The 27,893-nt window shown below is 45.3% G+C and overlaps 1 protein-coding gene across 3 annotated transcripts in view; it reads right to left on the reverse strand.

Moving 5' to 3' along the window:
- The window catches only part of MYO5B (myosin VB), a 307,859-nt gene that overhangs the window by 56,776 nt on the left and 223,190 nt on the right, over positions 1–27,893 (reverse strand). For all 3 annotated transcript variants that reach the window (XM_080973376.1, XM_080973378.1, XM_080973377.1), the window contains exons 19-25: positions 23,073–23,284; positions 19,366–19,522; positions 16,089–16,328; positions 8,574–8,810; positions 5,958–6,042; positions 4,024–4,172; positions 2,759–2,878 (exon numbers count right to left, since the gene is read on the reverse strand). In XM_080973376.1, coding sequence (XP_080829502.1) covers positions 2,759–2,878; positions 4,024–4,172; positions 5,958–6,042; positions 8,574–8,810; positions 16,089–16,328; positions 19,366–19,522; positions 23,073–23,284 — 1,200 coding nt within the window. The remainder of the gene's footprint in view (positions 1–2,758; positions 2,879–4,023; positions 4,173–5,957; positions 6,043–8,573; positions 8,811–16,088; positions 16,329–19,365; positions 19,523–23,072; positions 23,285–27,893) is intronic.

Raw genomic sequence — 27,893 nt, forward strand, 5'->3', positions numbered from 1 at the left:
GCATGAGTTTGACCAAACTGCAGGAGGCAGTGGAAGACAAGAGTGCCTGGCGTGCTCTGGTCCATGGGGTCACGAAGAGTCGGACACGACTAATCGACTAAACAACAATAACAGTGGTACCTTGGTTGTCAAATTTAATCCGTTCTGGGAGTCCGTTCGACTCCTGGAACTGTTTGAAAACCAAGGCGCGGCTTCTGATTGGCTGCAGGAGCTTCCTGCACTCAATCGGAAGCCGTGGAAGGTGCATTGGACATTTGGCTTCCAAAAAATGTTTGCAAACCGGAACACACACTTCTGGGTTTGCGGCGTTTGGGAACCGATTTGTTCGGGAGCCAAGCTGTTCAACAACCAAGGTACCACTGAGATGGAAGTCATGTAGGACATAAAAACGATGTAGAGTTTTTATAATGTTTTATTTCCACTTTCGTATTTTACTGTTGTATTTTCTGAGATGTGTTTATTTGATGGATTGGTTACTGGTAAATCACCCCATGGTCTGGCTGGCTGAAGTATATGATAGTAATAAAAATAAATTATAAATAGAACAATAAATAACTGGACAAACAGCCTACTGAACAGCTGCATGAGGACTCCTCTACAGCTGAATTACGCAGCTGCTCCAGATTTTATGAGGTCGGGGGGGGGGGATTTGGTTGAGCAGGGAAAACACAGGAGGGGGATGTTTTGATCACAACATCATGCAGATGCCCTGTAAAAAATGAGTTAATGACGTGTGGCTATTCGACAGTAAATGTGCACTATGGAAGCAGCCAAATTGCACAAGCTTTCATGCAGAATGTTTCCAGCACAGATTGCACCACTAGTTCTCGTCTACCACGTATATAAGGAATGAAGGTGGCTGTGTGAATGCTATGCATCCAAGCCAGGAGAGAAAGAGAGAAAAACCTGAGATGCGCAAGCTCTTAATCTGCAGCTTCTACTGGTGTCAGAGGCCTTGACACTTTGCACTTGGTGCAACGGGTTGCATCCAAAGTGAGAAAGCAATTTCACAAATCCATCTTCGGCTTCTTAGCTCTCATGGTCAGGTAACTAACGATCCTAAACACACCCATTTAACAGGGAGAGAAATGGCAGCACCGAGAGGTGAAGTGACTAAAGGCCACAAGAAAATCCGTAACAGACAAATCCGTAACAGTGGTAGTCTGGCCTCCATTCCATTTTGCTTTTTACTCCAGACACACTAACACGCAAGCCACAGAGCCCTTCAATCATAACCTCTGCCACCGGACATGCCAGCTGAATGCATTTTGTCTACTCTAAGTGGTTGAAAATATCGGCCTTAGCCCTTGCACTCATTACTTGAGTTCAACACATTCTTAACATCCTAGGCAGATTAATCTTACAAGGATGGAACGGGCAGAAACGGAGACAGAAATTTTGCCAATCCAAAACCCTGCTGGACTCCTGCTGGCATAGTGGAAGGTGGGGGCCTTCTTTCTTGACCATTCATTCATTTTCATATTTCCTCTCCCTTTGGTCCCAAAGGGGAGGGGAAATCAGTGTGATGGCTCCAGGACTAGGGGCACAATTGGGGGAGATGTTGGGGGAATGCGAGGGCTTTGCATCCAGCCCCCCACTTGCTGGAGTTACCACCTGGTAACTCCTTACTGTTATCGATGGTGGAGTGCTAAGGGTGGCAGCAGGCTCTGTGCCCACAACGGGGAGGCTTCTTCACCCACGGACCTCCCTCTCTGGGGGCTCAGAGAGAAATATAGCCTGTCCTATGGCCCCTCAAGGGGACGCGGGTGGCGCTGTGGGTTAAACCACTGAGCCTAGGAGTTGCCGATCAGAAGGTCGGCAGTTCAAATCCCCGTGACAGGGTGAGCTCCCATTGTTCAGTCCCTGCTCCTGCCAACCTAACAGTTTGAAAGCATGTCAAAGTGCAAGTAGATAAATAGGTACCTCTCCGGCGGGAAGGTAAACGGCATTTTCGTGAGCAGCTCTGGTTCGCCAGAAGTGGCTTAGTCATGCTGGCCACATGACCCAGAAGCTGTACGCCGGCTCCCTCGGCCAATAAAGCGAGATGAGCGCCGCAACCCCAGAGTTGGTCACGACTGGACCCAATGGTCAGGGGTCCCCTTTACCCTTTATGGCCCCTCAAATGCTCTTCCAGGAACCTTGGGATTTTGTTCTATTAGCCCTTTTGGAGAGCACAAGGAAGCCTTCGGAGTGTTGCTCTGCATTCTCCAATAAGCCTGCACGCTGCACGGATAGATACATTAATGCCTTGTGCCCTAATGTACTTTAAAATGTTGGTTATGCTGAAAGTGTACCAGGGAGGCTGGAAATCTCTCTGAAAACACAATAGGAGTGCCTAAAGCCAGTCCTCAGGAGGCTTGGAAAGGCGCTCAGAAGCCTTTTGAAAGGAAAATATGTTATATAAATGCATTATTAACCACTAGCTTTCTTTTTAATTATCGTTACTTAATGCTCTCCGTGCACAGCCCTAACTGTTAACTAAAAGCGTGCGTTTAAAAATTAATCCTCTTTAATTGCCTAATTAAAGATATAAACAGTGCGACTTTCTCAATGCGAGGCTGAGGTTTTGACATCTGCTGCTCCCTACATAATTAGTGTTGGCTTTCCAGCAGCACAAGAAAACTTAATAGTCACTTTTCAAAACCACATCTCTACTCAATCTGCCTCATTCAGAGAAAGTCATGACACTCCGGTGACCATGCAGGGACCCGCTTAAAAAACCCTGCTCCGAAACCCTGTTTGAATTGAACTTTCATACCTCCACCTGCTGGATTGCATCCTCAGTATCCCCAACCTCAGATGTAGAAATTGACGGGTAATTGGAGTCTGATTCCAGGCTGCTCTGGTTCGATGGATTTCTTCTGTGTCCTGGGGTCTGCTATGGAAAGAGATGACAGTATTAAAGTTACCCACCTACCACCTGCAGGCAGCTGTTCTATCAGATTGCAGAACAGAGGGAGAGAAGGGAAGGAGGTCTGTTTCACAGGCTTCACAGTGACTAGCTTTCTCCAGCTCCTCCTCAACAATCACCTGGCAGCCACCACACCATCAAGGGTACATTAACTTTCTCCATAAAGGTAAAGGGACCCCTGACCATTAGGTCCAGTTGTGGCCGACTCTGGTGTTGTGGCGCTCATCTCGCTTTACTGGCCGAGGGAGCCGGCGTACAGCTTCCGGGTCATGTGGCCAGCATGGCTAAGCCGCTTCTGGCGAACCAGAGCAGCGCACGGAAACGCCATTTACCTTCCCACCGGAGTGGTACCTATTTATCTACTTGCACTTTGACATGCTTTCAAACTGCTAGGTTGGCAGGAGCTTGGACCGAGCAACGGGAGCTCACCCCGTTGCGGGGATTCGAACCGCCGACCTTCTGATCAGCAAGTCCTAGGGTCTGTGGCTTAACCCACAGTGCCACCCATGTCCCAACTTTCTCCATACCAGCTAGCTGTTTTCAGAACCATAATTTCAAAAACAGGTGCTGGAGTTTGCTTTTTACCTCCTTTCCCCCCATCCTTTTTTCCTTCAGGGTCATGACTTGCCCCCAAAGAATTCTGGGAACTGTAGCTTGTTAAGGAAGCTGAGAGTCATTAGGAGACTCTTTACTCGTTCCACAGAGCTGTAATTCCAAGAGTGGTTTAACAGCCCAGCCTTCTTCCTAGGGGACTCTGGGAATTGTAGCTCTGTGTGGGGAATAAGAGTCTTCTAAAAAGTCTCGGCAGACTTAAACTACTATTCCTAGGACTCTTTTCGAAAGCCATGTTGGTTTAAAGTGGTATGGTACTGCTTTAAATGTGCAATGCAGATGGGGCCTAACTCAGTAGAGCTACGGGAGTTACACTAGTTCTCATATCCCACATAAATCTATTATGTTCACGGGATATTGCTTATCACTAATTATTTCTGTCAGCTCTAAATGAGAACACATAGGTATTTGCTGTGGTTGGAAGCGCTTCCCAAAATATAGCCAGCAAACTTATCGCAGTTGACGGAATACTATCTGCTCCTAACATAGCATCCCATTACCTTTATGATAGCCATTTCATCCCTTAAGTTGTCATATCTCTGCTCCAGCCTCGAATACTCCTGCACAAGATTCTGATAGCGAACTCTCTCCTCTTCCAGCTCCTTCTTTGTCAGCAGATTTTCCTCGACAGCATTTTGTGCAAACTCATCTTACAGAACAAAAAGAAGACAAATTTGACATGTTTAACTATTGAATTTTTACTGAAGTGTTGAGCTCCGGCACCTCTTTTTCCAGAAAAATCGCACCGATTCAGGCTCTCCCAAACATCTGGAGGTAACTAGGTTGGCGAGGACTGGCCTTACAGTCTTACACATACAGTGGTACCTCGGGTTAAGTACTTAATTCGTTCTGGAGGTCTGTTCTTAACCTGAAACTGTTTTTAACCTGAAGCACCACTTTAGCTAATGGGGCCTCCCGCACAATTTCTGTTCTCATCCTGAAGCAAAGTTCTTAACCTGAAGCACTATTTCTGGTTTAGTGGAGTCTGTAACCTGAAGCGTATGTGTAATAATTATAGGGGTTGCTCGTGCGTAAGTTCCTGCCACTCCTGGCTAGGTTGCCTGGTTAAACCTTTTCTGTCTGGACAGCCCTTCACTTCGTGGCTGTTTCAGCCGCTAGCAGAATCCGTCAGTGGGCGTTTCTTAAACCTTTTCCAGCATAAAAGCTGTTTGACGCCAAGTCTCCTCCTACTCTCCCTGTGCGGAAGTCTTCTGCGCAGGGAGGGCGTGGGTAGCGGAGGACCCGTGCTCTCCCCGCTGGTCTCCGGCGAGGAGTCCTGGAGCCCCCTCGCCGATTCCCCCATCTGCCCCCCTTTATCCCTGGTGTTACGCTGATTTCCTTCCCCAGCTGATGAGCTGCCTCTCTCCCTGCTGGGCCCTTCTCCAGCATCGCTTGGGAGCCTTGCCTCCGCCTCTGGCTCCGATGTCAGTTCCCTGACAGTATGTAACCTGAAGCGTCTGTAACCCAAGGTACCACTGTACTGGTATATGTTGCTGGCTTCTGAAATAAATAAGAAGCCTAAAGAAGATTCCCTCGTGCTTGATCCAGAAGCTGAATAGTTAGAGCAGAATGCTGCAGCATGACTTGACAGGAGTGAGGCCTTGTCAGCATATAACCACTGCGCTCAGAGATCTGGTAGCCCATGACTGATGTTTGTTCCAATTCAGGACTAAACAGTGGGTTTTCCTAAGGAAAGTGGCATGACAAACAGAAAACTGCTTGGATCTGAGCCTAGGAAGTGTGGAAAAGCCTCAAGGTGCACTGAGCCAGTTTCCTATTTGTTCCTAACCGATGGATCAGATAGAACTCATCTGATCCACCAAGCAATGTTTCTTTAGGGTGACAGCCCTAAAAATAAAAGAAAGCCCTCTATCAAAACAATAAGCTTGTACAACCCATTAGATAACAAAGGTATTTACTGAGCGCTTGCGTTCCTCACGCACATTATGGTTTTCCCAGCCTGTTTTCTCTCTCAGCTTGCCAGTGTCTAAGTCAGTTTTTAAAATGATCCATTCACGGTGCCTTGTTATGTTAAAGAGGCCCTTTGTTGCAGTGCAAATACTGCTGTCTGAACACCACTTGTTTGCTGACACTGTTGAGTAATTTCCCTTTACAGTTCCTCTGATTAGATAAAAAAAAATGTAACTGAAGATTGGGGAATTTGTGCGCATGTGTGGAAACCTTTTTTTATTCCACGCTTAATTAAATCAGCTTCCCCTCCTGCTGTCTCACCTCCCTGAAAGCTATTCCAACGATGTCTTTGGGAGGGAGGCGAAGAGGGATGGTTAGAAGATTAGTACATTTTTGCTTATCAATCACAACTAGCACTAAGGGAGAAATGGCTCACAACACTACAAGCAACAGACAAAAGCAAAACTGCCAGCCCGGTTTATCTCCAGCGTTAAATGAAACCATATGCCCTGCTCTTCCTTACCTTCCGACTGACACAGAATTTTGTTGTTCAGCTCCTCTTTTTCCTGCTTCAGAAGCGCATTCTCCTCTTCCAAGTCCGATATCCGCTGAGGAGAAAGCAAGAGAGCAATATTACTCTCCCACAATGTAAGGCAACTCAAGGTCAGTTAACTCCGTGGAGCGACAGAGTTTCACCTGGCTGGCTTTTATAGCCAAACCGGTTTTTTGTCCTCCTTCGATCGCTAGAATAATGATACACAACAGTGAAAGCATTGCTTTTTAAAAAGCCTACTCTAAGGACCATTTTTTTAAAAGAATGTGCAAACTTTGGTATAAATCAATGGCTACTAGGCATAAGAACAGCCCGCTGGGCCAAGTCAATTGGGGTTGCCATATTTCAAAAAGTGAAAATCCAGACACAAAAGTCGTTGAGATTTTTTAAAGTCCACCCACCCCACAAGTCATTGGCAAAATCACAAAAAGGACATTAAGGAAGATAGTCCAGTGTCGTGTTCTCACAGTGGCCAGCCATATGCCTGTAGAAAAGCAGGAAAAAGAACATGAGCACAAGAGCAATTCTCCCCACAAGACACGATGACTGTGTTCTGCTTCTACTGTGGGTGTGAAGAGCAGTTGATGGAAGTCACAAGCAGGGAGAATAATGTTGAGCTCAGTTTCTTTTAGCAAGTTTTCCATGGGCATCCGGTTGGCCACTGTGAGAACAGGATGCTGGACTAGATTGGCCACTGGCCTGATCCAGCGGACTATTCTTACATTCTTAGTGTTTAGTATAAACAGTGTTTGCTGTCTAAGGCAAACTTGGACCTTATGCCTCAGACATGAAAAAACCTCGAGACGGCTCTGTGGGTCATGGTGAAAACTCTGAGGAGAGTTTTTTAACCTCGTGTTAAAGAAAGAGAAAGAATGTCTAAGTGAAGAATCCACCCCAAACTAAACTTGAAGTGAATCTGAGATACCTCCTCAGCGATTCTGAGGGATGCAATGAATTCATGCCATTGCTAAACTCCAGTGGATATTCCTGATGTCTTGTTTTTCCCCCTTTACTGTTTACTCTTTGCCACAGTGCAATTAGTCTTTCACATACAGTGGTGCCTCGCAAGACGAAAAGAATCCGTTCCGCGAGTCTCTTCGTCTTGCGGTTTTTTCGTCTTACGAAGCAAGCCCATTAGCGGTTTAGCGGATTAGCGCTATTAGCGGCTTAGCGGGCTTAGCGGATCATCTGATAAGCGGCTTAGTGGCTTAACGGATCAGCTGTTAAGCGGCTTAGCGGATCAGCTGATAAGTGGCTTAGCGGCTTGGGAAAAAGGGGGGGGGAGGAAAAAACCCCCGCAGGAACTCGCAAAACATTTTCGTCTTGCGAAGCAAGCCCATAGGAAATTCGTTTTGCGAAGCACCTCCAAAACGGAAAACCCTTTCGTCTAGCGGGTTTTCCGTCTTGCGAGGCACCACTGTAATATTAAAATAAAAAACCTCGGATCATATTGTCTGAGGGTAAAAAAAAGAGAAGAAAAAAAGAGAGGAAAAGGCTCAGTGTAACTTGAATGCTTCTCATTTCCCAGAGCCAATACTGGCAAAATAGGGGACACTGACATGTCGCACACAAGGTCGTTCTATTTAGCCACAGCAGTCTTACTTCGCTGAATTGCTTTTAGCGCATGAAATACCGGCTTGGTTGTGCTGCCCATGGACAAGGCTGCAGGCTGGCACCCCAAATTTCACTGTGGTGTTCCTCTCAGTCTACACAATTGCAACTCGGAGCAGAACAGCTGTAATTTGGAAAATTGCTACACAGAGCGTGTACGTGGATTCTGAGCTGCTGGAGAAAGAAGGCTTTATACATCAGAATAATAAAGATTTTTATTTTATTTTTGCTGTCCCGGCAAGCCCAACAATACATGCCTGCTAAGCCTCATTCATCCATACAGCAGCCTAATTCTTATCTACGTTCATATAACCATTCCCCAGTTTTCTTGGCAGGCAGGAAACTGCAGAGGTATTTTATCAATAAGTGCACATGACATTTAAAAAGCCAAACCCTAAATGGATAACAGGGGCCAGTGGGAAGCAAGCAGTTTATTACAAGAAAAGTTCAAATGGCTTTTGTAAGGCGTTATTCAATGTGCATGAAAACTGGAGAGAGAGGGGGAGCCAAAAAGCCCTAAAGCAACAAAATTAGAACAGCTCATTTATGAAATGATCTCTCCAAAGCATCTTTGGAGCATTAGTTCTCCTCCAAGGTTTGAACACAGCTGTTAGGTCTGTTGTTTCGTGTGCGTTGCACCCAGAAAAACAGCCAAAGTTTTCTGCAGTGAACAGGGGGACTGGTTGGCATCTCCCTCACCACCCCAAAGGTGAGCTAAGATTATGGAGGTGTCTGCCATCTCCCTGAGTGGACAGTCTGGTTTCACAGTAACCTTTTTCTAGGTAGTCATGCATGCAACTGCAAGGAAGAATTTGGCAGTGCAAATCAGCCTCGAGAAATGCCAGTGGGCCTTGCAGATGGATGCAGAAACTGTAATAGTGAGAAATGCAAAACCAACCAGCAAGCTTTCAGAAAGTGTGTCCAAGGTTTTGACACTGCGATACGGAAAGTCTGGCAAATCCTGGGGAGCATTACCTTTCGGAGCACATCTTTCTCCTTTGTATAGGTGTCTTCTACTATCTTTCTTTCCCCGTGAGCCTTCTCCAGGGCCAACCGGAGAGAGTCGATTTCTTCTTGCAAGCATTCAAGCTGGTTGGCGTCTCCCTTCTTCCGCTGATATCGTTGCAGCTCCTTCTTCAGCTTCTCTATCTCGGTGGAGTGAGAAGTGGTGGCTGCGGAGAACTGTTCAGTCAGGAGCTTGTATTCTTTGTTCTGCAATTTGGGGGTAGGTGAGAAGGAATATATGAACACAGCTCAGCACTTGACAGAGGTACTGCCCCCCCTCCCCGCAAAGGTCCAAATACTACAATTTAAAAATACTGGGTTTATATTACTTGTTGGTATCTTTTCAGTGTGATACAACTCTCTTTCAAGGACCACAGGGCAGAGAAATGCTACTATAAGCAATAATTTTCAGAAGGGTAGCATTTGTTGGTCTGTTGCAGTGACAGTCTTGTACAGTCAAACCTCGGTTGTTGAACGTAACCCGTTCGGCTTCCGAAATGTTCAACAACCGAGGCCCGGCTTCCAATTGGCTGCACTCAAGTGGAAGCCACATCGGACATTTGGCTTCCAAAAAATGTTCGAAAACTGGAACACTTACTTCTGGGTTTTTGGTGCTCAGGAGCCGAAACGTTCCAAAACAGAGGCGTTTGGGAACCAAGGTTTGACTGTAAAGCCTTTGAGGACTTAAAGTCCACTTCATCGGATGAATGGACTCTAGCCCAAAAAGGTATCATAATAAATTGCCCAGTCTTGAATATGCCACATTCATCAGTGGGAATAAACAGAAGACCTCTACTCCTGAGTGTGTTTACGATGGCAGCCATAGTTGGCTGGGGCAGCCCAGTCAGATGGTCAGGGTACAAATAAAATAAATAGTACAGACCCACTTCTTTAAACTAGGGGTGAACAACCTGGGGCCCTCAAACCTAATTCCACGTAGGTGGCACCCCATGGCACTTCAACCCAGCTCAAGATCTGCGAGTTCAAGAAAGCGAGTTTGGGAGATGGGGTGCGAGAAACAAAATATGGAAGGAGAGATGACTCAGATCCCATCACCTGTGCACATAACAGCTCCCAGAAGCACAACGCAGCCCACATTCAGAAGGTTTTTGCTGCAATGTGAAAAACCGCAGATTGTGTACAAGGGATACAAGTGAAACGTTACATTTGTGATAGTCAGGAAGCCGACACAGAAAAGAGGGAGCAGAAAAGGTGGAATGGGCCAATGTATTGATGCACAGTACAGCTGCTTTGTGCAGCTCTTGAATGTGTGCCCATTAAACACACCTCCACTGGCCTGCAAGTCGCCTCCAACTCTATGAACCTCTAAGAGATGCAAGACCCTCCCTTTACACTGGGCGAGTTCACATGTGCAGCTAAGCCAAACTATGAACTGACACAAATGTGCAAATGCAGACACAGATTGAAGTGAAGATGTGAAGTGAAGATCACAGCTGCAGCAGTCTTCCCCTAGGCTTTCTGTGGCTAAGGCATGGTTTTGCTTAGTGCTATAGCTTAAGCTGGACTCACGGTTTTTTTCTCTCAGACAAACCATAAGAGGTAAACCAAGAACTCACTCTGGAGCAAGACAGAGCCTGTGGCTGGCAGCATGAAGTTGAACTGCATTGCAAAACTCGGTGAAGTGCAAATTTCAAAGGTTTGATGTGTTTCAGTTTATATATTATATTGGAAAGTGTGAATTAGATAGATTGGCCTTTATAACAGTGAATGGAGTCAAAATTCTCCTGTCTCTAGGTAGGGCTTAACAGTAACCACTCACAAAGCGCTGTTGATGGTAAAGCCATTTCCTGTCCCCAGGGAGATGATGTTGTGGGCTGGGCACAAGCCCGACCCACGCGCATGGCGCAGGATGGCCCCTGTGCCATTGGTGTCCTTGGCCGCATCATCCTTTGGACCGACCAATGCGGTTGGTTGGGGGCGTGGCTTGGGCTATTTAAATCGCCTGCGGTCCAGGACTCGCCCCCTTTTGCTTCCTGCTTGCGCAGTTCTCCCTCCCTCCCTAAGGTTAGGCTCTTTAGTCAGTTGGAGGTGAGGGGAGATAGTGGCCATCATCTACCCCTCCTAATTCAAGGGTATTCCCATAAAGGAATCCAAGGGGCGTGGTTTCTGTCCGAAGCCCCAGACGGGGGGCTAGGGCCGTGGCATGACCCCTAGTGGTGACCCTGGGGGAGTTCCTAGTTGATGTGCATCAGCAGGGCTCCCCCTAATGGTGGTTAACCCTTCCAAGACTTCCTACAGACAGGCCTGAGTCAGATATAGTCAGTTAGTTTCCAATGCCTAAGCCAATACCACTCACATTCTGTAACCAATAAAGTTGTGGCCTTTTTTAGCCCATTAACCTAAAATACGTTGCGTGGGAGCTTACCCCGCAACTGAAGCATCTTGACACTGATAAGATAATTAACACATGGTATGTGATGAAAGATTCATTATTCAAATTAAAGCAACAGATGATGCAATTCATCAAGAAGTTCAGCAATGTATACTTGATTGTCTCCACCCTCCTCGTTCAGCCCAGACATTGAGGTCCAGCTCCAAGGGCCTTCTGGTGGTTCCCTCAGTGCGAGAAGTGAAGCTACAGAGAACCAGGCAGAGAGAGGAGCTTTTCGGCAGTGGCACCCTCTCTGTGGAACGCCCTCCCATCAGATGTCAAGGAGATAAAGAACTATACAACTTTTAGAAGACATCTGAAGGCAGCCCTGTATAGGGAAGTTTTTTTTAAAATGTTTGACGTTCTGTTATGTTTTCATATGTGTTGGAAGGCACCCAGAGTGGCTGGGGCAACCCAGCCAGATAGGCAGGGTATAAAAAATGATGATGATGTCATGCTGCAGTCTCCCTTTGAATTTCCTTTGTTCAAGACTAGCAGAGTGGCAAAGGAAGTCTGTGGGATCAGGTAGGAAAGTGGTTACACCAGTGCTGGCAGATGCCCCCCCCCCCCATTTCTGATTTTAAATGCTGAGAAGGGAGTACTTAGGAAGATACCTTATAACAGGGCTGCCATCAAAATGAACAAGAGCTGTAACTATCAGGCAGGCCCTGAAATGAAATTAGAGTAAAAGGTGGTTTGGGAGAGTCGTTAAATATCTTTTAAGACTATATTTGAGAAGCCTAAGTGAATTGCTTGGAGGCTCGGGGTGGTGGTAGTGGGAGATGAAGAGCTGGCTGAAGAGGCAGAAGCAGTAATTCTTTTGCTGAAGAGCCGACGGCTACATCAACATTTACGTTCTTAAAATGTTCTGAAGAAGACTGTGTGAGCCCAGGGCACTTAAAGCATCAAGTCCAAACAGGCAGCAAGGCTGGCCCGATATTCCTAGGAAATCCACGCTGAGGACTAATTAACAGCCAGCAGCATTGATTTGTGTGGAAAAAATAATCTCGGATCAACTTTGTTTCTTCCTTTTATAAGCAGGAACACATTAACGGGCAGCAGGAGAGCACTGATGCCTGTGGTTCAGCAATGCCCACAAAACTTTGATCTGATCTGTTGACATCTTCACCCCTTTTGTCACAGGGATCTGAGCGAGCTTGAGGACAAAAAGCTGGTGAAACACAATCACAAACATCCATGAAGGCAGAGATAATTAAACCGTGAAAGATGCTAACATCTCTTTCACACCCTTCACCATTTCAGTAGACGAGTGTAAGAAAAAACCGTATGCAGAATGTGCTGAGTCAACAACATTTCTGCCAATTCAGCAGAAATGATGGGCAGCAAACAATTTAGAGACGATTGCATCAACGCTGATGAGAGGTTTTGAGATTCAATCATCACGAGTCTCCATTAAGGGTGCGGGCGGGAGGAGTGGACACCCTCAAGAATAACAAGCACCAAAACTAAATCCAGTGCCATCCGACTCCCAACTTTATTCCTCCCCTGCCTTTAGGTAAAGGCAAAGGGACCACTGACCATTAGGTCCAGTCGTGACCGACTCTGGGGTTGCGGCATTTATCTCGCTTTATTGGCCAAGGGAGCCGGCGTACAGCTTCCGGTTACGTGGCCAGCGTGACTAAGCCGCTTCTGGCGAACCAGAGCAGAGCACGGAAACGCCGTTTACCTTCCTGCCGGAGTGGTACTTATTTATCTACTTGCACTTTGACGTGCTTTCGAACTGCTAGGAGAAGGGACTGAGCAACGGGAGCTCACCCCGTCGAGGGGATTCAAACTGCCAACCTTCTGATTGGCAAGTCCTAGGCTCTGTGGTTTAACCCACAGCGCCACCCACATCCTTTACTCCAACCTAAAAACTGAGGATCATATTCAAGGCATCTGATGGAAGTCCGCTCTTGTTCACAGAAGCTTATGCCAGCCTTCACCAACCTGGTACCCCACCCTCCCACCAGTTGTTTTTGACAATTCCCAACATTTGTTGTTCACTTTTAGGAACAAGCTTGTTCTATAAGGAGAGGTGAGTTGTGAGCTTCTGGGCTTCCATGGCTATCTGGTTGGCCAATGTGAGAATGATGGACTAGATGGGCCATTGCCATAATCCAGCCACTGCCTCTTATGTTCTTCTGTCAGAATAAATGCATGCTTTTAAAAATTTGACAGATGTCGATCAGTAACTTATTTAGCTACAAATGTCGTGAGCAAGGCTAACAGATCAGACCACTGAGGCCCCTTCTAAATCTGTATGTTTGTCTAGAGAGAAAAAAATCCTCCAATATCGGCACCTCTCATCCAAATGAGAACTCAGTGCTTCTCTTGCCTTACCCAATCAGAAAATGCATCACAGGCTAAAGATCCCTATCTCCTTTATTGTTGTCTTAGCATGGCTTTTCTGGCAGTCAATAGCGATAAGCGATGGGGGAGCAGCACAATGGAGGCTTTAGCAGGAAAGCTTGGCTCTGTAGCAGCTCCCTTTTAACATCACAACCAATCTGTACACAAGAGGGATTTCTCTTCAGGACTCAACAATTGTCTTCCCTAATTCAGTCTGAGCCAAGGTTAAGCAAGGCTCTTTAAAAAAAAAACACAACAAAAAACTGCACACATTGAAGATCAGCAAGTTGTCAATTTCTTTTTGCCATCTTTTGACCTTCAGGAAGTTTATCGTTGCTCAATCCAAGAGCTCTGCTCAGAAATGGCTGTCCCTGTGGTGATGTGAGATGCAGAGCCAGACAGGACAATAACTAGGGCCCTTCAGGGTGAGGTTTTGACTTCCCGGCTATCCTGCAAGACCTATGAATTCCCTAACCCCACCCCAAACCCCACCTGACTTCTTGATTGGGTGGGTATGCCATTTAACCCATTCCAAGTCATGTTACCTACCGGATTGACAAAAAGCTAAGAAGATTTTGATTCAACTGACCAAGCATCCCTTCCCCAGCCCTGATTTTCAGCCCCCCTCTTGTTACAGAACTGCTTCCTTGGAGGCTGACTTCTTCTCCTTGTCTGACACAACAAGGCATGTCTTAGTATGATGGATTCTACTAATAAGAACCAACCACAGGGATGGAGCAAATGTCTGTAGCTTTCCATTTCCAAAGTGAATTTGCCACAGTGGACAAGTGTCCTGAATAAAGCAAGAGATACACACAAAGGCGAGAGAAAGCAACGGTGCTGCAAATTATGCATTCTATTACAGAGAGGGGGACAGGATGCCTGATACTTCTGAGCAACAGCCCAGCTGAAGAGCCAGTGCAGCATAGTGGTTAGCGTTAGGATCTGGAAGACCCGGCTTCAACTCCCCACTCAGCAATGGGTGACCTTGGGTCTGTCACTGGCCCTCACCCCTTCCTACCCCACAGGGTTGTTGTGGGGATTAACTGAGGAGGGGGAGAACCGTATATGCCACCTTGAGTACCTTGGAGATAAGGTTCAATACAAATGCAACAAACAAACAAACAAGCCAGCGTCTGAAGGTATAAGGATTAACAACTCCAAGCACTTTGAAGGAGAAGTTATACACACTAGGGAATAAACTAACACCTGGGCTAGCTATCAGGAGAATCCTGCCCTTGGAGAAGTTACATCATCTGCCTTTGAAGATAAGTATCCTAACCACGAAGTGGCACACTTCAGCGAACAGGAAGCGAATCTGGGAATTGTGAAGATGGTACTGCACACCACCGCTTAGCTGCCAATGGTCAGAAAACCACTGACTGGATCACAGCTACTGACAAATGTTAGCTACTTCAGGCTAAATGTTTTTTGTTTTTTATCCCAATGTAGCCATCCCTTCCTTCTCATCCTTCCTTACAATGAGAATATCCCGGCATTTTTTTAGATTCCCCCTCCATACCAAGTAGAATAAAACTTTGTATAAGTGATATATTCACTTTGTATAAGTGATATATTCAAGCTACAAAACTTTGTATAAGTGATATATTCAACCGTATGCCAAGACCACCTGATTCCATATGCAAGCACCATCCATGGGAGGCACTCTCTGTAGCATAATTTAGACATTCACTAAAAACAACAACAACCCGTGTCTTTATGTCTGAGCATTACTATGCCCTTAATTACTGGGTAATACTGCTCAATTTTTTTTTAGTCTTTCAGTATTTTTATTCCCACCCCTCTCTGTTCTGGATATTTTTGATTCTTGTTATTCATAATCAATTTATATATTGTGGCTTTATGTATGTCTTAAAGAGTTTCAACACTTTTCCTGTAAACTGCTTTGAGATTGTGTGTGTGTGTGTGTAGATAAAGAAATATGAGCCTGCCCAGTTTTTGAAGTCATCATCCAGGTTCTTCCACCAGAGCTGGGATTTTCTTCACCAGCAATACCTTGGCTATGGAACACAATTTCCAGGAGTTGTTTCCCTATTGAAGTCCTTACTGAGTTTTCTGTACAACCACCAGGTTTTAATGGGCAATTATTGGTAAGCTTTTAATTGCTTTCTGGTTTAGATTCTGCTGGGTCTACAGTTTCTGTTTCATCATTTTTATAGTGAATGCCTTTAAGTTTGTTATGAATTTGCATTGATTTTACTGCAGGCTACTTTGGACACTTATTAGATGTGAGTATAGGCCATACGGATTTAGATGGACTCAAAAGGCGGCAGGTTCTTAAGTTCCTGAAAATATTGAGCCTGAACAAAGGGAAGCACGTGATTATTGGGGTCAGGCTGTCAGTAGGGGCAAGAGTAAAAGGAGTACCCCAAACTTCATTGTATCCAACTAGCTACACCATCAAGGACTATATACACACACATACATGAGTGCTTAAGGTGGATTAAAGCTCTTTGCTATCTCTGGTGATGCAGCTGCAGAATATTCTGTGGGCATGGAAAGACAGTATCTACAGCAACGGTGGACAACTTGTAGCTTGCCAGATGTTGCTGGACTAGAGCTCTCATCAGCTCCAGACAGCATGGCTAATGGTCAGGAAGGGTGGGAATTGCAACCCAACAACAACTGGAGGGCTACAGGTTCCCCACCCATGTGCCTATATCCAGAGCAGCTGAGAGGTCCAAATATACACTACACAGCAGGACTCATGGAGGGTTTACCTGTTCATCTATCTTCCTCTGCAGCTGAACCACCTTGTTCTCCATGCCAATATTGAGCCTCTTCAAGTGCTCTGCTGACCTCGCCTCTATCTTCAGGGCCTTCAGCTCTTGCTTGGCCTTCATGCGCCTGAAGTAGCATTGGAGAACTACAGCCGCACTTCTGAACCTGACAAAATGCTTCCGAGTTAGCCAGGCTCGGGCATGCTTCTGGATGATGGTAGCTTTGTGCTCCATGAGCATCTGCAAAACACAGGGATGAAGTGACCCTCAGGAGAAGTGGGGAGGGCAAGGGAGAAGAGCCCATGACGGCAATATAGTATGGCCCCATCGGTGTAGCCGTAGCTGCTGTTATAGCTGTTGCGGTTTCTCTCTACCAGTATGAAGAATGCTGCCAAGGTTAGTCGTTGCACCATACAGTTGATGTATAACTTTCACAACACAGGAACCTCAGGTTAACCAGGGACTCATTTTTGCAGCACTTCATCAATCGTATCATAGCTAACACAGCAAACATGAAAAATACCTTCCTGGATCAGACCAAATGGCCATCTAGTTCAGGACTCTGCCATCCAACACTGGCCATCTTCATGCTCCACCCTGCCCAGACAGTTCACATGCCGGTCATGGGGCGACAGATGTTTTCCACCTATAGTGTTCCAGCACTGGTGCTGTTCAGAACACATTTATGGCCAAATTCCACATTCGTGAGTAACAGCAGTTAGATACACTTTCTTGTTTGTCACACTGTGTGGCATGTTCCACAGTGGCAATGGGAACAGCGCAACATCCAAAGCATTTCTTCCTCCTCCTCAGTGCTTCATACTATTTTCGAGAGAGATCAAAACTGTCTCTTAATGTTGCCATCCATGCACCCAAGTGCATAATATAAGGCCATATAATATTATGGCACTCTCACAAGACAACTAACTTGGATGCCTTGAGAGGAGAAAAAAGGTGAGAGAAAAAATCACGGAGAAAGAGGTCTATCCAACAGCTACTTGCTATGATAGCTAAATGGAACGACCAGATATAGAGGCAAACAGAAGCAGACTAGATGAATCCAGGTCTGATCCAGCAAAGCAATTCTGTAAAAATCAAATGCACATGGTATTATTCCAAGGACTGCTTCCCACTTGACATTTGTGCTGGGTTTATGAATGCAAAAAGCACATGGTTCATGCAACTTGAGGCAGATTTTGAATGGTGCATGCACATTTAAAAATGTAGGCATTCTGTGACTCCAAAGACAGGTTTAAAAAGTAGATTTGGAAATTACTCTACGCAGGTGAGTGACTGGGTGATCGCAGAGTAGCTGCTTTTTTTCTTTTGTGGGACCCATCAAAAGGGGCTTCTGAATTGTCTGCCAATTTGAAGGGGAAGGCAGACTTAAGGTCACAGCTCCTGATCTCTGTGAATGAACCTAAGGATCCCCTTTGCCACAAGTAGGCAGCTGCCCCTGTGGAAGAAGCACTGGCCACCACAAGGAGAGAGATCAGTAGGACCAGCTGTAGAAGTGACTTCACTAAGCAGATGCATTTTGAAGTGTAATTCCAATACCTGTTCTGTCAGGTAAATTCTCCACTGAGTGGCTGATACGGATGACATTTCCAGATTTCCACTTTGCCATGGGGCACCTCTCTGTGAGAACAGCTTCATTAAACTAGCAGTCTCTGAGAGGCTGCAGAAGAATTGCTTCTGCCTGGGCAGCTTGAGCAGCGAAATAAGAGCAGCTAGTGCTTTTGGACTCTGAAAATGGACAAGCTTCCATGTCAGAAAAGAAAGAACGAACTCCTTTTGTTCTTCTAAGAAGAGTGACCCAATGATAGGAGTTCAAGTCTGACATCATCCTTGCCCTGCTGTTAGAAGAATCAGGCAGCAGGTGATGGGAAGGACTCTGGAGAGGTGCTGCCTGCCAGAGTAGACAATACTGGAGTAGATGGGCAAAAAGTTTGACCTGGCAATAAGGCAGCTCCTTGTGTAATTTCCCTTGCGCAGTCTGCTCCAAACTATTTGCTGTGTTTTCACACTGTTTTGTGAGTTGAATGTCATTGCCAATATTTTACGGATGGGAAGCTGAGATAAGAGACACAGTGTAGCTTTGGTCAAATTGTTAAGACCACAACTAATTTGGGACTCAATAGGTGTATTCACCTAAGGAGTCCTGTTATTGGAAGCTCAGAGCAAGGATTTCTGTTTGTGCAAAGGGGCTTCCTTCATGCTCCTCCACACCCCCAAAACTGGCTCTGGGGTGGTTGGAAGAACCCTAGAACAGCGTTTGGGGGAGGAGTGGGGAGGGGTCATTCCATCTTGCAAGCGGAAATCCTTGCCCTGATGGGAAAAAATCAGCTTAGCAAGGTGCTGAATTCCTCATAAATACAGGCAACTCAGATCAAATCACAAGTAGATAAAACTGGTCTTCAATAAAGTCAACGCTGCAATCCTGCCCACAGACAAAGTTCACTTCCAAATGACCTGTTCATACAGCATTCGTCCTGGTTTCTTTGCAGGGAGATTAGATGATGTTGGCTGGTTAATGAACATTCATTCCAATTTGTTTTTGGGGAGGTTAGATGACCCTGCGTCAAAGCAAGTGTTATCCCAAATCTTCCTGTGCATTTCCCCCATCAATTTCCTTATCGCAAATAAGTCCCATCTTCTTGGGAAGCGTGTCTGCTGCAGAAGACCTCCCAACCAACCATAATTGTGCAACCTGAATTTGTCAGCAACCATCTGGAAGTGTTAAATGACAATCAAGTCAGTGAGCGATCAGCGGCAAAGCTGCATGCAGGGCTGGAGACAAAAGAGTTTAGGACAGTTCTCATTTTTAAAAAAGTGGTGTTGGTGGTTCGGTAACACTGTTCATGCCTTCCAAACCAGCAGTCTTCTGCTGCAGGAGATCTCTGCAGGCTTCCAGTGTGGTTCAGTCTAAATTAGGGGGAAAGCCAAGTGTCATGGGTACCTATGGCTAGTAACAACACCAACATGCATCTCCCCAAACCCTGAGCACAAGGCGGCGGCTCCAAGCTGAGCTTTCATAAATTCCTTGACCTGAGAATGAACTGGCCTATCAAGCTTCTAATCTGCTGCTATGTACAACTGTAACACAAAATTAGAAGCTGGGTTCGTGGGTGGGAGAAAGGTGTTGTGGCTGTTTTCAGAAGGCCACGACTGTCTCCAACCAAATACAAAGTGCAAAGACAAGTGCCAGACAGAACGCTGATAGGTCAAGTTGGAAGTTTCCTGTGTACTGACGTATTTTCAAAAAGAAGCAGCCTACCTTTCGATAGGTCTTTCTGACAAACATTCCTCGGGTGAAGGCTTGGATTGTGACGGCAGCCCTGTGGATTGCTTGGTACGCCCGGCGGATCCTCAACATCCGATATTGTTTCTGTAAAACAATGGCTGCTCTCGTCTTCCTAAGACGGTCAGCCAGTCTGTAAAAGTGCAAGAATTAAAAGGTTTAACAACAACAACAAGTGAGTCCTGCAACCAAATTTTGCAATGTGTCCTCCTTCACTGGTTCCTGCAATGGTTCCTGTCCAGGGTCACAGCCAGTCATGCCCTGATCCAGGCTGCTCCATTGTATTCCCTCTCATTTTCTTTCCCAACTGACACTCGATGTTATTTGGCTGCTAAGTATGCTCAGTTCTCAATTAGGGTTTCCTGGGAGGATCTGAAGTCGGTACTTCCACCAAGTGTGGTGGAAGTGGCTAACGTTCTTGCCATGAAAACAAACGCCCCCCAAATGAGTGCCAAAACCACCATTTGGAATGTCTCTCAGTCTTCACCCCAAGATTCATTGTGTTCCAGTTGTGCAAAACACATTGTCTCTCATTTGCATCCGTCTTAATTTATGAGAAACACATGATTAAGCTGGGGGTGCCGGTGGAGTGAGATGGGGTGATGCGGCAGTCCCTTCCTCTGTTAACTTAGGCTGCTGCTCCCGGACAGCCATGAGAGTCCAATCACATTTTCAGCAAATTCAAGTTGCACAATTCAAGTGGGTTTGGCAGCACTTGGGTGGTAAGCTGCTCACTTCAAAGCAGAAAGAGAACAACCCAGACTTCTTGTGATATGGAAAGTGCACTGGGAAGTGTGGGGAAACAAATTCTCCCCATCAGTGGCGGATGAAGGGGGGTGCGGTAGGTGTGGGCTGCCCTGGGTGTCACACCCCACTGAGGCAGCACTCACCGTGAGGCCTGCAGCGCACCCGAGCGACGCGTCTCTCCTAGGAAAGACGCAGTGGCTTGGACGTGCGCAGTTTCCGCTCTGCCCAAATAGTCCACCTGCTGCCTCCCCCCCCCCCCAGCTGTAGGGTGGCTGAGTGGGAGGAGGCAGGCAGACTCCAGAGGCCCCGCGGTGCGCGCTGTCCCTATGGGCAGTGCGCCCTGCCCCGGGCACGCCACCCCAGGCGCCCAAGCAGCTTCCTCTGCCACTGCTCCCCATACCCTTTGACTTGTGCTTTCTAAATTCTTCACTGGTTGTAAGCTCCACTGAAGACATTGGTGGTGTGTAGAAGGTGGCTGCTGGGTAGCCCTTTTAAGGCCACCACACGGGACAAATGTATTGTCTGCCCAAAAGATGATCCGGCCCTGCCTGGCAACTTTTATTAAACTTTGTTACGTTGTCTGAAAAGTTGTCAGTGCTCTTCCAGGATTGAAATTAAATTTAACACATAAACTTACTCCGTTTCTCTTAGCTTTTCACATCCCGGCCTTAAATTTTAAAGCCCTGAAAGACATCCTCATCGCAGCTAGCTGCTCCAGTCCCCCAGCACCAAAAGCAAGTGTAGTGCAGCGTAACTACTGGTTACGAGAAATCCAGCGCAACGGCAGCAAATTGATTTGACATTTAAAGCAATGTGCACTGGTTTGGCAACATCTAGGAGTAGGACTGCAAGCGGTTTCTACATGGTTCTTAATTTGGGATGCAGTTAGTATCCTCATGTAGTACTGCAGATCAGAGTATTGGCTTGTGGAATATACGACAGCTCGTTATTACATCTCTTTCAATAAATATTTATAAAACCTCAAGTTTTTCGAGATGGTTAAGTGTGCTTCATTGGATTTTATTATTTGTTCTTTGCTCGGAGCGATTAAAAAAAAAAAAGAGCTTGTGAAAGTGGCGGCGGCTGATCCAATTTCCTATTGCGTTTGATTCCTGCAGGGCTCTCTGTTCTTATCATATGGCAGAAACCAAGTCTATCACACATGGACAATGCAGGTGCCAGCATGAGTGAAAAAGACTTTCGCCCCCTTAAATAGAGGAATCATTTGTTGTATATTCCCAAATAATAGATATTCTTCAAGGTTTGCTCCAAAGGGAAAGGGACACAAAACATTAGAGCAAATTATTTAAAACAATACTTGCTTGGCAAGGACATGGTTCCCCCATCGTTCAGCCCAGACACTGAGGTCCAGCTCCAAGGGCCTTCTGGTGGCTCCCTCACTGCGAGAAGTGAGGTTACAGGGAACCAGGCAGAGGGCCTTCTTGGTGGTGGCGCCCACCCTGTGGAACGCCCTCCCACCAGATGTCAAAGAGAAAAACAACTATCAGACTTTTAGAAGACATCTGAAGGCAGCCCTGTTTAGGGAAGTTGTTAATGTTTAATGCTGCGTTGTGTTTTTAATATTTGGTTGGGAGCCGGCCAGAGTGGCTGGGGAAACCTAGCCAGATGGGCGGGGTATAAATAATGTGTGGGGCATAAATAATAAATTATTTTTATTATTAGGGGGTGGGGAGAGCCACGCCGTATATTTAAAGGGCATTCAATGTACATTTGAAGCACATGACTTCCCCCAATAATATTAATTTGTGGCTTTTTGCACCAAAGTGTCTCAAAGCAACTTAGAAGAAAGTAGTAGAAATAACAAGGAACATTAGCTGGGAAGGCTACTGATACCACATTCATTGCTGTGTGAAGCATGGTTGCACTATTATCACCCTGGCCAGAAGTTTGATACCTGGAAGCTTCAGGGAAACCAGACTTTTCAATGGTAGCACTACCATCAATGCAACACCTTCATGTTGCTTGGACTACTGCAAGTCCCGCTTGGACTACTGCAATGCGCTCTACGTGGGGCTACCTTTGAAGGTGACTCGGAAACTACAACTAATCCAGAATGCGGCAGCTAGACTGGTGACTGGGGGCAGCCGCCGAGACCATATAACACCGGTCTTGAAAGACCTACATTGGCTCCCAGTACGTTTCCAAGCACAATTCAAAGTGTTGGTGCTGACCTTTAAAGCCCTAAACGGCCTCAGTCCAGTATACCTGAAGGAGCGTCTCCACCCCCATCGTTCTGCCCGGACGCTGAGGTCCAGCGCCGAGGGCCTTCTGGCGGTTCCCTCATTGCGAGAAGCAAAGCTACAGGGAACCAGGCAGAGGGCCTTCTTGGTAGTGGCACCCACCCTGTGGAACGCCCTTCCAGCAGATGTCAAAGCGATAAACAACTACCTGACATTCAGAAGACATCTTAAGGCAGCCCTGTTCAGGGAAGTTTTTAACGTGTGATATTTTACTGTATTTTTGGTTTCTATGGAAGCCACCCAGAGTGGCTGGGGAGGCCCAGCCAGATGGGCGGGGTATAAATAATAAATTATTATTATTATATTATTATGTAAGAGACACACTCTCTCTAGACAGACGGGTGCCAACAACGTTATGTGTTTTTGTATTGTAAACTGCCCTGTGGTCCTTGGATGAAGGGCAGTACAGACATATAATTAATAAATAAACAATTTCCACCATCCCTGACCATTCGTTGTGCTGGCTTGGACTGATGGAAACTGCTGTTGGACTATCTGGAGGTCACTATATTTGTTACATGTCCCCAAGATTCAGTACATGGCAGCTTTGCAAGTTCATATGCACTGGGTTGCAACATATAAAGCTGAAGTTCCTAGACTTCAAAGTTATCAGCATCAGCGACCAATTCGTATCTCTTACACTGCCCTCATGAGAACGTGTTTTTTATTGCTTACCTGCGTGCCAGGTGTCCTCTGGTATACCTCTGGATTTTAAGTGCTGCCTTTTTCATCTTCTGATATTTTGCTCTCTGCAGCCAGCCACGCACGGTCTTCTGTATCATGATGGTAGCGGCCCGGAACTTATCCGCCCGTAGTTTCTCCAGGTACGCCACCTGGCCCGCCCGGAAAAAGATCTTGGTCCTCCCAAACTGGAACTTGTCAGGATCCTTTTCAAAAGCATAAAGGGAAACTGGGTTAAGGGAAACAGCAAGATGGCCTGTATCACATTTTGCAACTAGGTGAAATTAGGCGTAAGCTTCACATCTGTGCAGATGGCAGGTATCCCAAAATGAGACAAGTGACCTGTTTCCTCTCAAGCGGGTCAGAGTGTGGTGAACAATGAGCATAAGAAAAGCTAGGGGCACATTTGCACACCAAACATATACCCAGTTCTCCCCTTTTCAGGTTACACATGAAGTTTCAAAAAATTTATGATGTGCAACTTGCAGCTTATTTACTGCTGCCTTGGGTGCTGGTGGTACAACTAATTTCGGAATTAGAAACATCTGGATGGGTTGCAGGTCAGCTGTGCAACTTGCAGCTTATTTACTGCTGCCTTGGGTGCTGGTGGTACAACTAATTTCGGAATTAGAAACATCTGGATGGGTTGACACTGCCAGTTAAAAATAACCTCAAATAGCAAGGGACCCAAAGGACCCTTTTCTCTGAGAACTTGGACAGCAGCTGCCAGTCAGTGCAGAAGAGGGGAAGAACACAGGAAGCTGCCTTATAATGAATCACACCATTGATCCATCTACCGTATTTTTCGCTCTATAGTACGCACCAGACCATAGGAGGGGGAGAACAGGGGAAAACATTTTTTTCCCTTGTTCTCCCCCTCTAAAACAAGGTGCGTTCTTGGGCAAATCTCCAGGACCAGATGGACTGACTTCCAGATATTACAAAGCCTTGAAGGAGTGGTTGGTTCAACCGTTAAAGGAAGTCTGTAACGAGATTTTAGAGGGGAAAAAGGCACCAGAGTCGTGGAAAGAAGCTTATATTACACTCATACCAAAGACAGAGACTGAAAAGACTCAACTTAAGAACTACCACCCAATATCATTACTCAATGTGGATTATAAAATCTTTGCAGACATTTTGGCAAAAAGATTTAAAAGAGTGTTGATGGAGAAGATTCACAAGGACCAAGCAGGCTTTCTCCCAAAAAGGCATTTATCAGATAATGTAAGGAATATAATAGACATTTTGGAACTACTAGAGGTGAACTTAAACACCAAAGTAGTGTTGATCTTTGTGGACGCGGAGAAAGCCTTTGACAATATTTCTTGGAGTTTTATGAAAAAGAATCTTCATGGGATGGGGGTAGGTCAAGGTTTTGAGAACGGTATGGGTGCGATATATTCTGAACAAAAAGCTAAGCTGATTGTAAATAATGTGATAACTGAAGAACTTAAGATAGAAAAAGGAACACGACAGGGGTGCCCAATTTCCCCATTGCTTTTCATTTCTGTTCTGGAGGTGTTGCTAAATATGATTAGAAATGACCAGCAGGTTAAAGGTGTACAGGTCGGAGCCAAACATTACAAGTTAAGGGCCTTTGCAGATGACTTAGTATTGACCTTACAAGAGCCAGACACTAGTACGAAAAGGGTGTTGGAGATAATTCAACAATTTGGCCAGGTAGCCGGATTTAAACTGAACAAACAGAAGACTAAAGTCTTAGAAAAAAATCTAACAGTCATGGAGAAGGAGAAATTTCAAGAAGAGACAGGTTTGACAGTGGTTAAGAAGGTGAAATACCTAGGGGTTTACTTGACATCTAAAAATTTGAACTTGTATAAAGACAATTATGAAAAGTGTTGGTCAGAAATTAAAAAAGATCTAGAAATATGGTCAAATTTGAAATTGTCAATGTTAGGCCAAATTGCAGTTATTAAGATGAATGTATTGCCTAGAATGTTATTTTTGTTTCAAACTTTGCAGATTCTTGACAAGATGGACTGTTTCAAGAGGTGGCAGAAAGACATTGCGAAATTTGTCTGGCAGGGCAAAAAGCCCAGAATAAAATTTAAAGTACTTACAGATGCAAAAGAAAGAGGGGGATTTGCCCTGCCGGACTTAAAATTGTATTATGAAGCAGCAGCGTTTTGCTGGCTGAAAGAGTGGATGCTCCTCGAGAATACAGATATCTTGGATCTAGAAGGTTTTAATAATACATGTGGATGGCATGCATATCTATGGTATGATAAAATCAAAGTGCATAGGGCCTTTAAAAATCACATTGTCAGAAAAGCGTTATTTAATGTTTGGATAAGATATAAAGACTTGTTGGAAAACAAAACCCCTAGATGGCTGTCACCCTTGGAGGCTAAGGCATTGAAGAAACTCAATATGGAGGCCGAATGGCCAAAGTATTGGGAAATCTTGGAACAAGATGGAGATAAACTGAAATTACAGAGTCATGAGAAATTGAAACCTAAAGTACGAGACTGGCTCCATTATTATCAAATAATGGAGGTCCACAAACAAGATAGGAAAATTGGCTTCCAGGTGGAGAAATCAATATTAGAAACTGATTTGTTAGAACCCAATACCAAGAATTTATCAAGAATGTATAATTTGCTGCTGAAATGGAATACACAAGATGAAACAGTTAAATCGGCTATGATTAAGTGGGCACAGGACATTGGTCATAACATTATGTTTGCTGACTGGGAATGGTTGTGGAACACCGGTATAAAATTTACGGCATGTAATGCCTTAAAAGAAAATATTATGAAAATGATCTATAGGTGGTACATGACCCCAGTCAAGCTAGCAAAAATTTATCATTTGCCTGATAATAAGTGTTGGAAGTGTAAAGAAACTGAAGGTACTTTCTATCACCTTTGGTGGACGTGCCCGAAGATTAAGGCTTTCTGGGAAATGATATATAACGAAATGAAAAAGGTACTTAAATGTACTTTCCCGAAGAAACCAGAAGCCTTTCTCTTGGGCATTGTCGGCCAATTGGTGTCAAAGAAAGATAGAATCTTTTTTATGTATGCTACGACAGCAGCAAGAATACTCATTGCAAAGTATTGGAAGACACAAGACCTACCCACTCTGGAAGAATGGCAGATGAAAGTGATGGACTATATGACACTAGCTGAGATGACTGGCAGAATCCGCGACCAGGGGAAGGAGACGGCGGAAGAAGAATGGAAGAAATTTAAAATCTATCTTAAGGACTATTATAAACTTGATGAATGTTAGAATGTCGAGGTTTTGAGAAAGAAAGGGTTACAGCGATATAAGATTAGATTGAAGGAAAGATTAAGAAGACATATGTTTGACAGAACTATTTAGAAGTTGCTGGAAAATTTTGGACATTGGGATGCAGAAAGGGGAGGTATGGGGGAGTCCGAGAAAGAAGGTTTATGGAAAAAAAAAAAGGTCATGAAACTATACGTGTTTGTATGTCTTTTTATATGTTTGTATTGTTTTAAAAATTTTGCAAAACCAATAAAAATTTATATATATAAAAAAAAAAAAAATAAAACAAGGTGCGTTCAAGGTGCATTCACCCAAAGCCTCCGGAGCGCAGCGGGAGTTCCCGCTGTGCTCTGGAGGCTTCAGGCAGCTACCATCCCCAAGCTAGAACAGCGAGACCGTCTCGCTGTTCTGGCTTGGGAACAGTCTTTCTAGCCTCTGCAGGGCAGCGTCGTGCAGCGTTCCGTCTCCCTGTTCTGGCTTTGGGCTTAGCCACGCAGCCTGCATTCGCTCTATAGGACACACACACATTTCCCCTTAATTTTTGGAGGGGAAAAAGTGCGTCCTATAGAGTGAAAAATATGGTAGCTCTACACTGACTGGCAGCAGCTCTCCAGACTTTTAGATAAGCGTTTCTCTCTGCCCTACTGGGAAGACACCAGGGATTGAACCTGAGACCTTCTGCATGCAAAACAGATGCTCTACACCTGAGCCACAGCCATTCCTGGGCTTTAACACCCTTTTATCAATGTTCATACGCTCAGATTCAGGATTACACAAGCAACAGAGAGCGATGGAGCCTTGTGACATTGCAAGTCAGAATCCAGCAAAAGAAAGGAGCTGTCGCTGGGAGTTACTTCAGACATTACTATTTAGTTTTGCCAGGAGCCTTTATGGAGGGTCAATTTAACCAGACCCCGTTGGAAGAAATGGTATGGCAGCCTTTTGATGAATTCCTAGGAAACTCTCTTGTGCGCATTATAATGGTGCGAGGAAGGATTTGATCCTTCCCCTTGTAAAGTCTTTACTTGGCAGACTCAAAGGTGCTGTGCAAGAAATATGTATGGCTGGAGAGAGCAAATATATAACTAGAAGGGCAGCCCTGTTTAAAAGTTTGGTAATCGAGAAAAGAGCTCAGGCGATCTCAGAGTAAGTTTGGGGCAGATGTCAAATTTTCCATATTTTGTTATGCTTATTCATCTCTGAGCAGTAACACAAGAATGGGAAAGGATTTGAAAACTTTCTGCTGCAGGCAAAGTCACTGCGGTCTCCTGAACCCTAATCTACAAAGCAAACTTTGTGGGGTTATACCAGTTCTACTATCATGGCTTCCCCAAAGAATCTGGGCTGGAGTTCCCAGGTGCGTTGCAGAGAATTCTCTGTTAAGACAGCCCTAAGCTCTCTCCCTGCAGCTGAATTCCCAGCATTCACTCACAAGAACAGCAGTCAAACCAGCTGAAGACATGATGCTCAATTCGGCTCTAAAAAAGTGAGATTAAAAGGAGGCCCCGGAATGGGCAAAACACTGCTAAACTAATCTTAAGAATCTGGATGTACAAAAAG

The sequence above is a fragment of the Podarcis pityusensis genome (assembly GCF_964106645.2).
Source record: "Podarcis pityusensis genome assembly, chromosome: 11".
NCBI lineage: Eukaryota > Metazoa > Chordata > Lepidosauria > Squamata > Lacertidae > Podarcis > Podarcis pityusensis.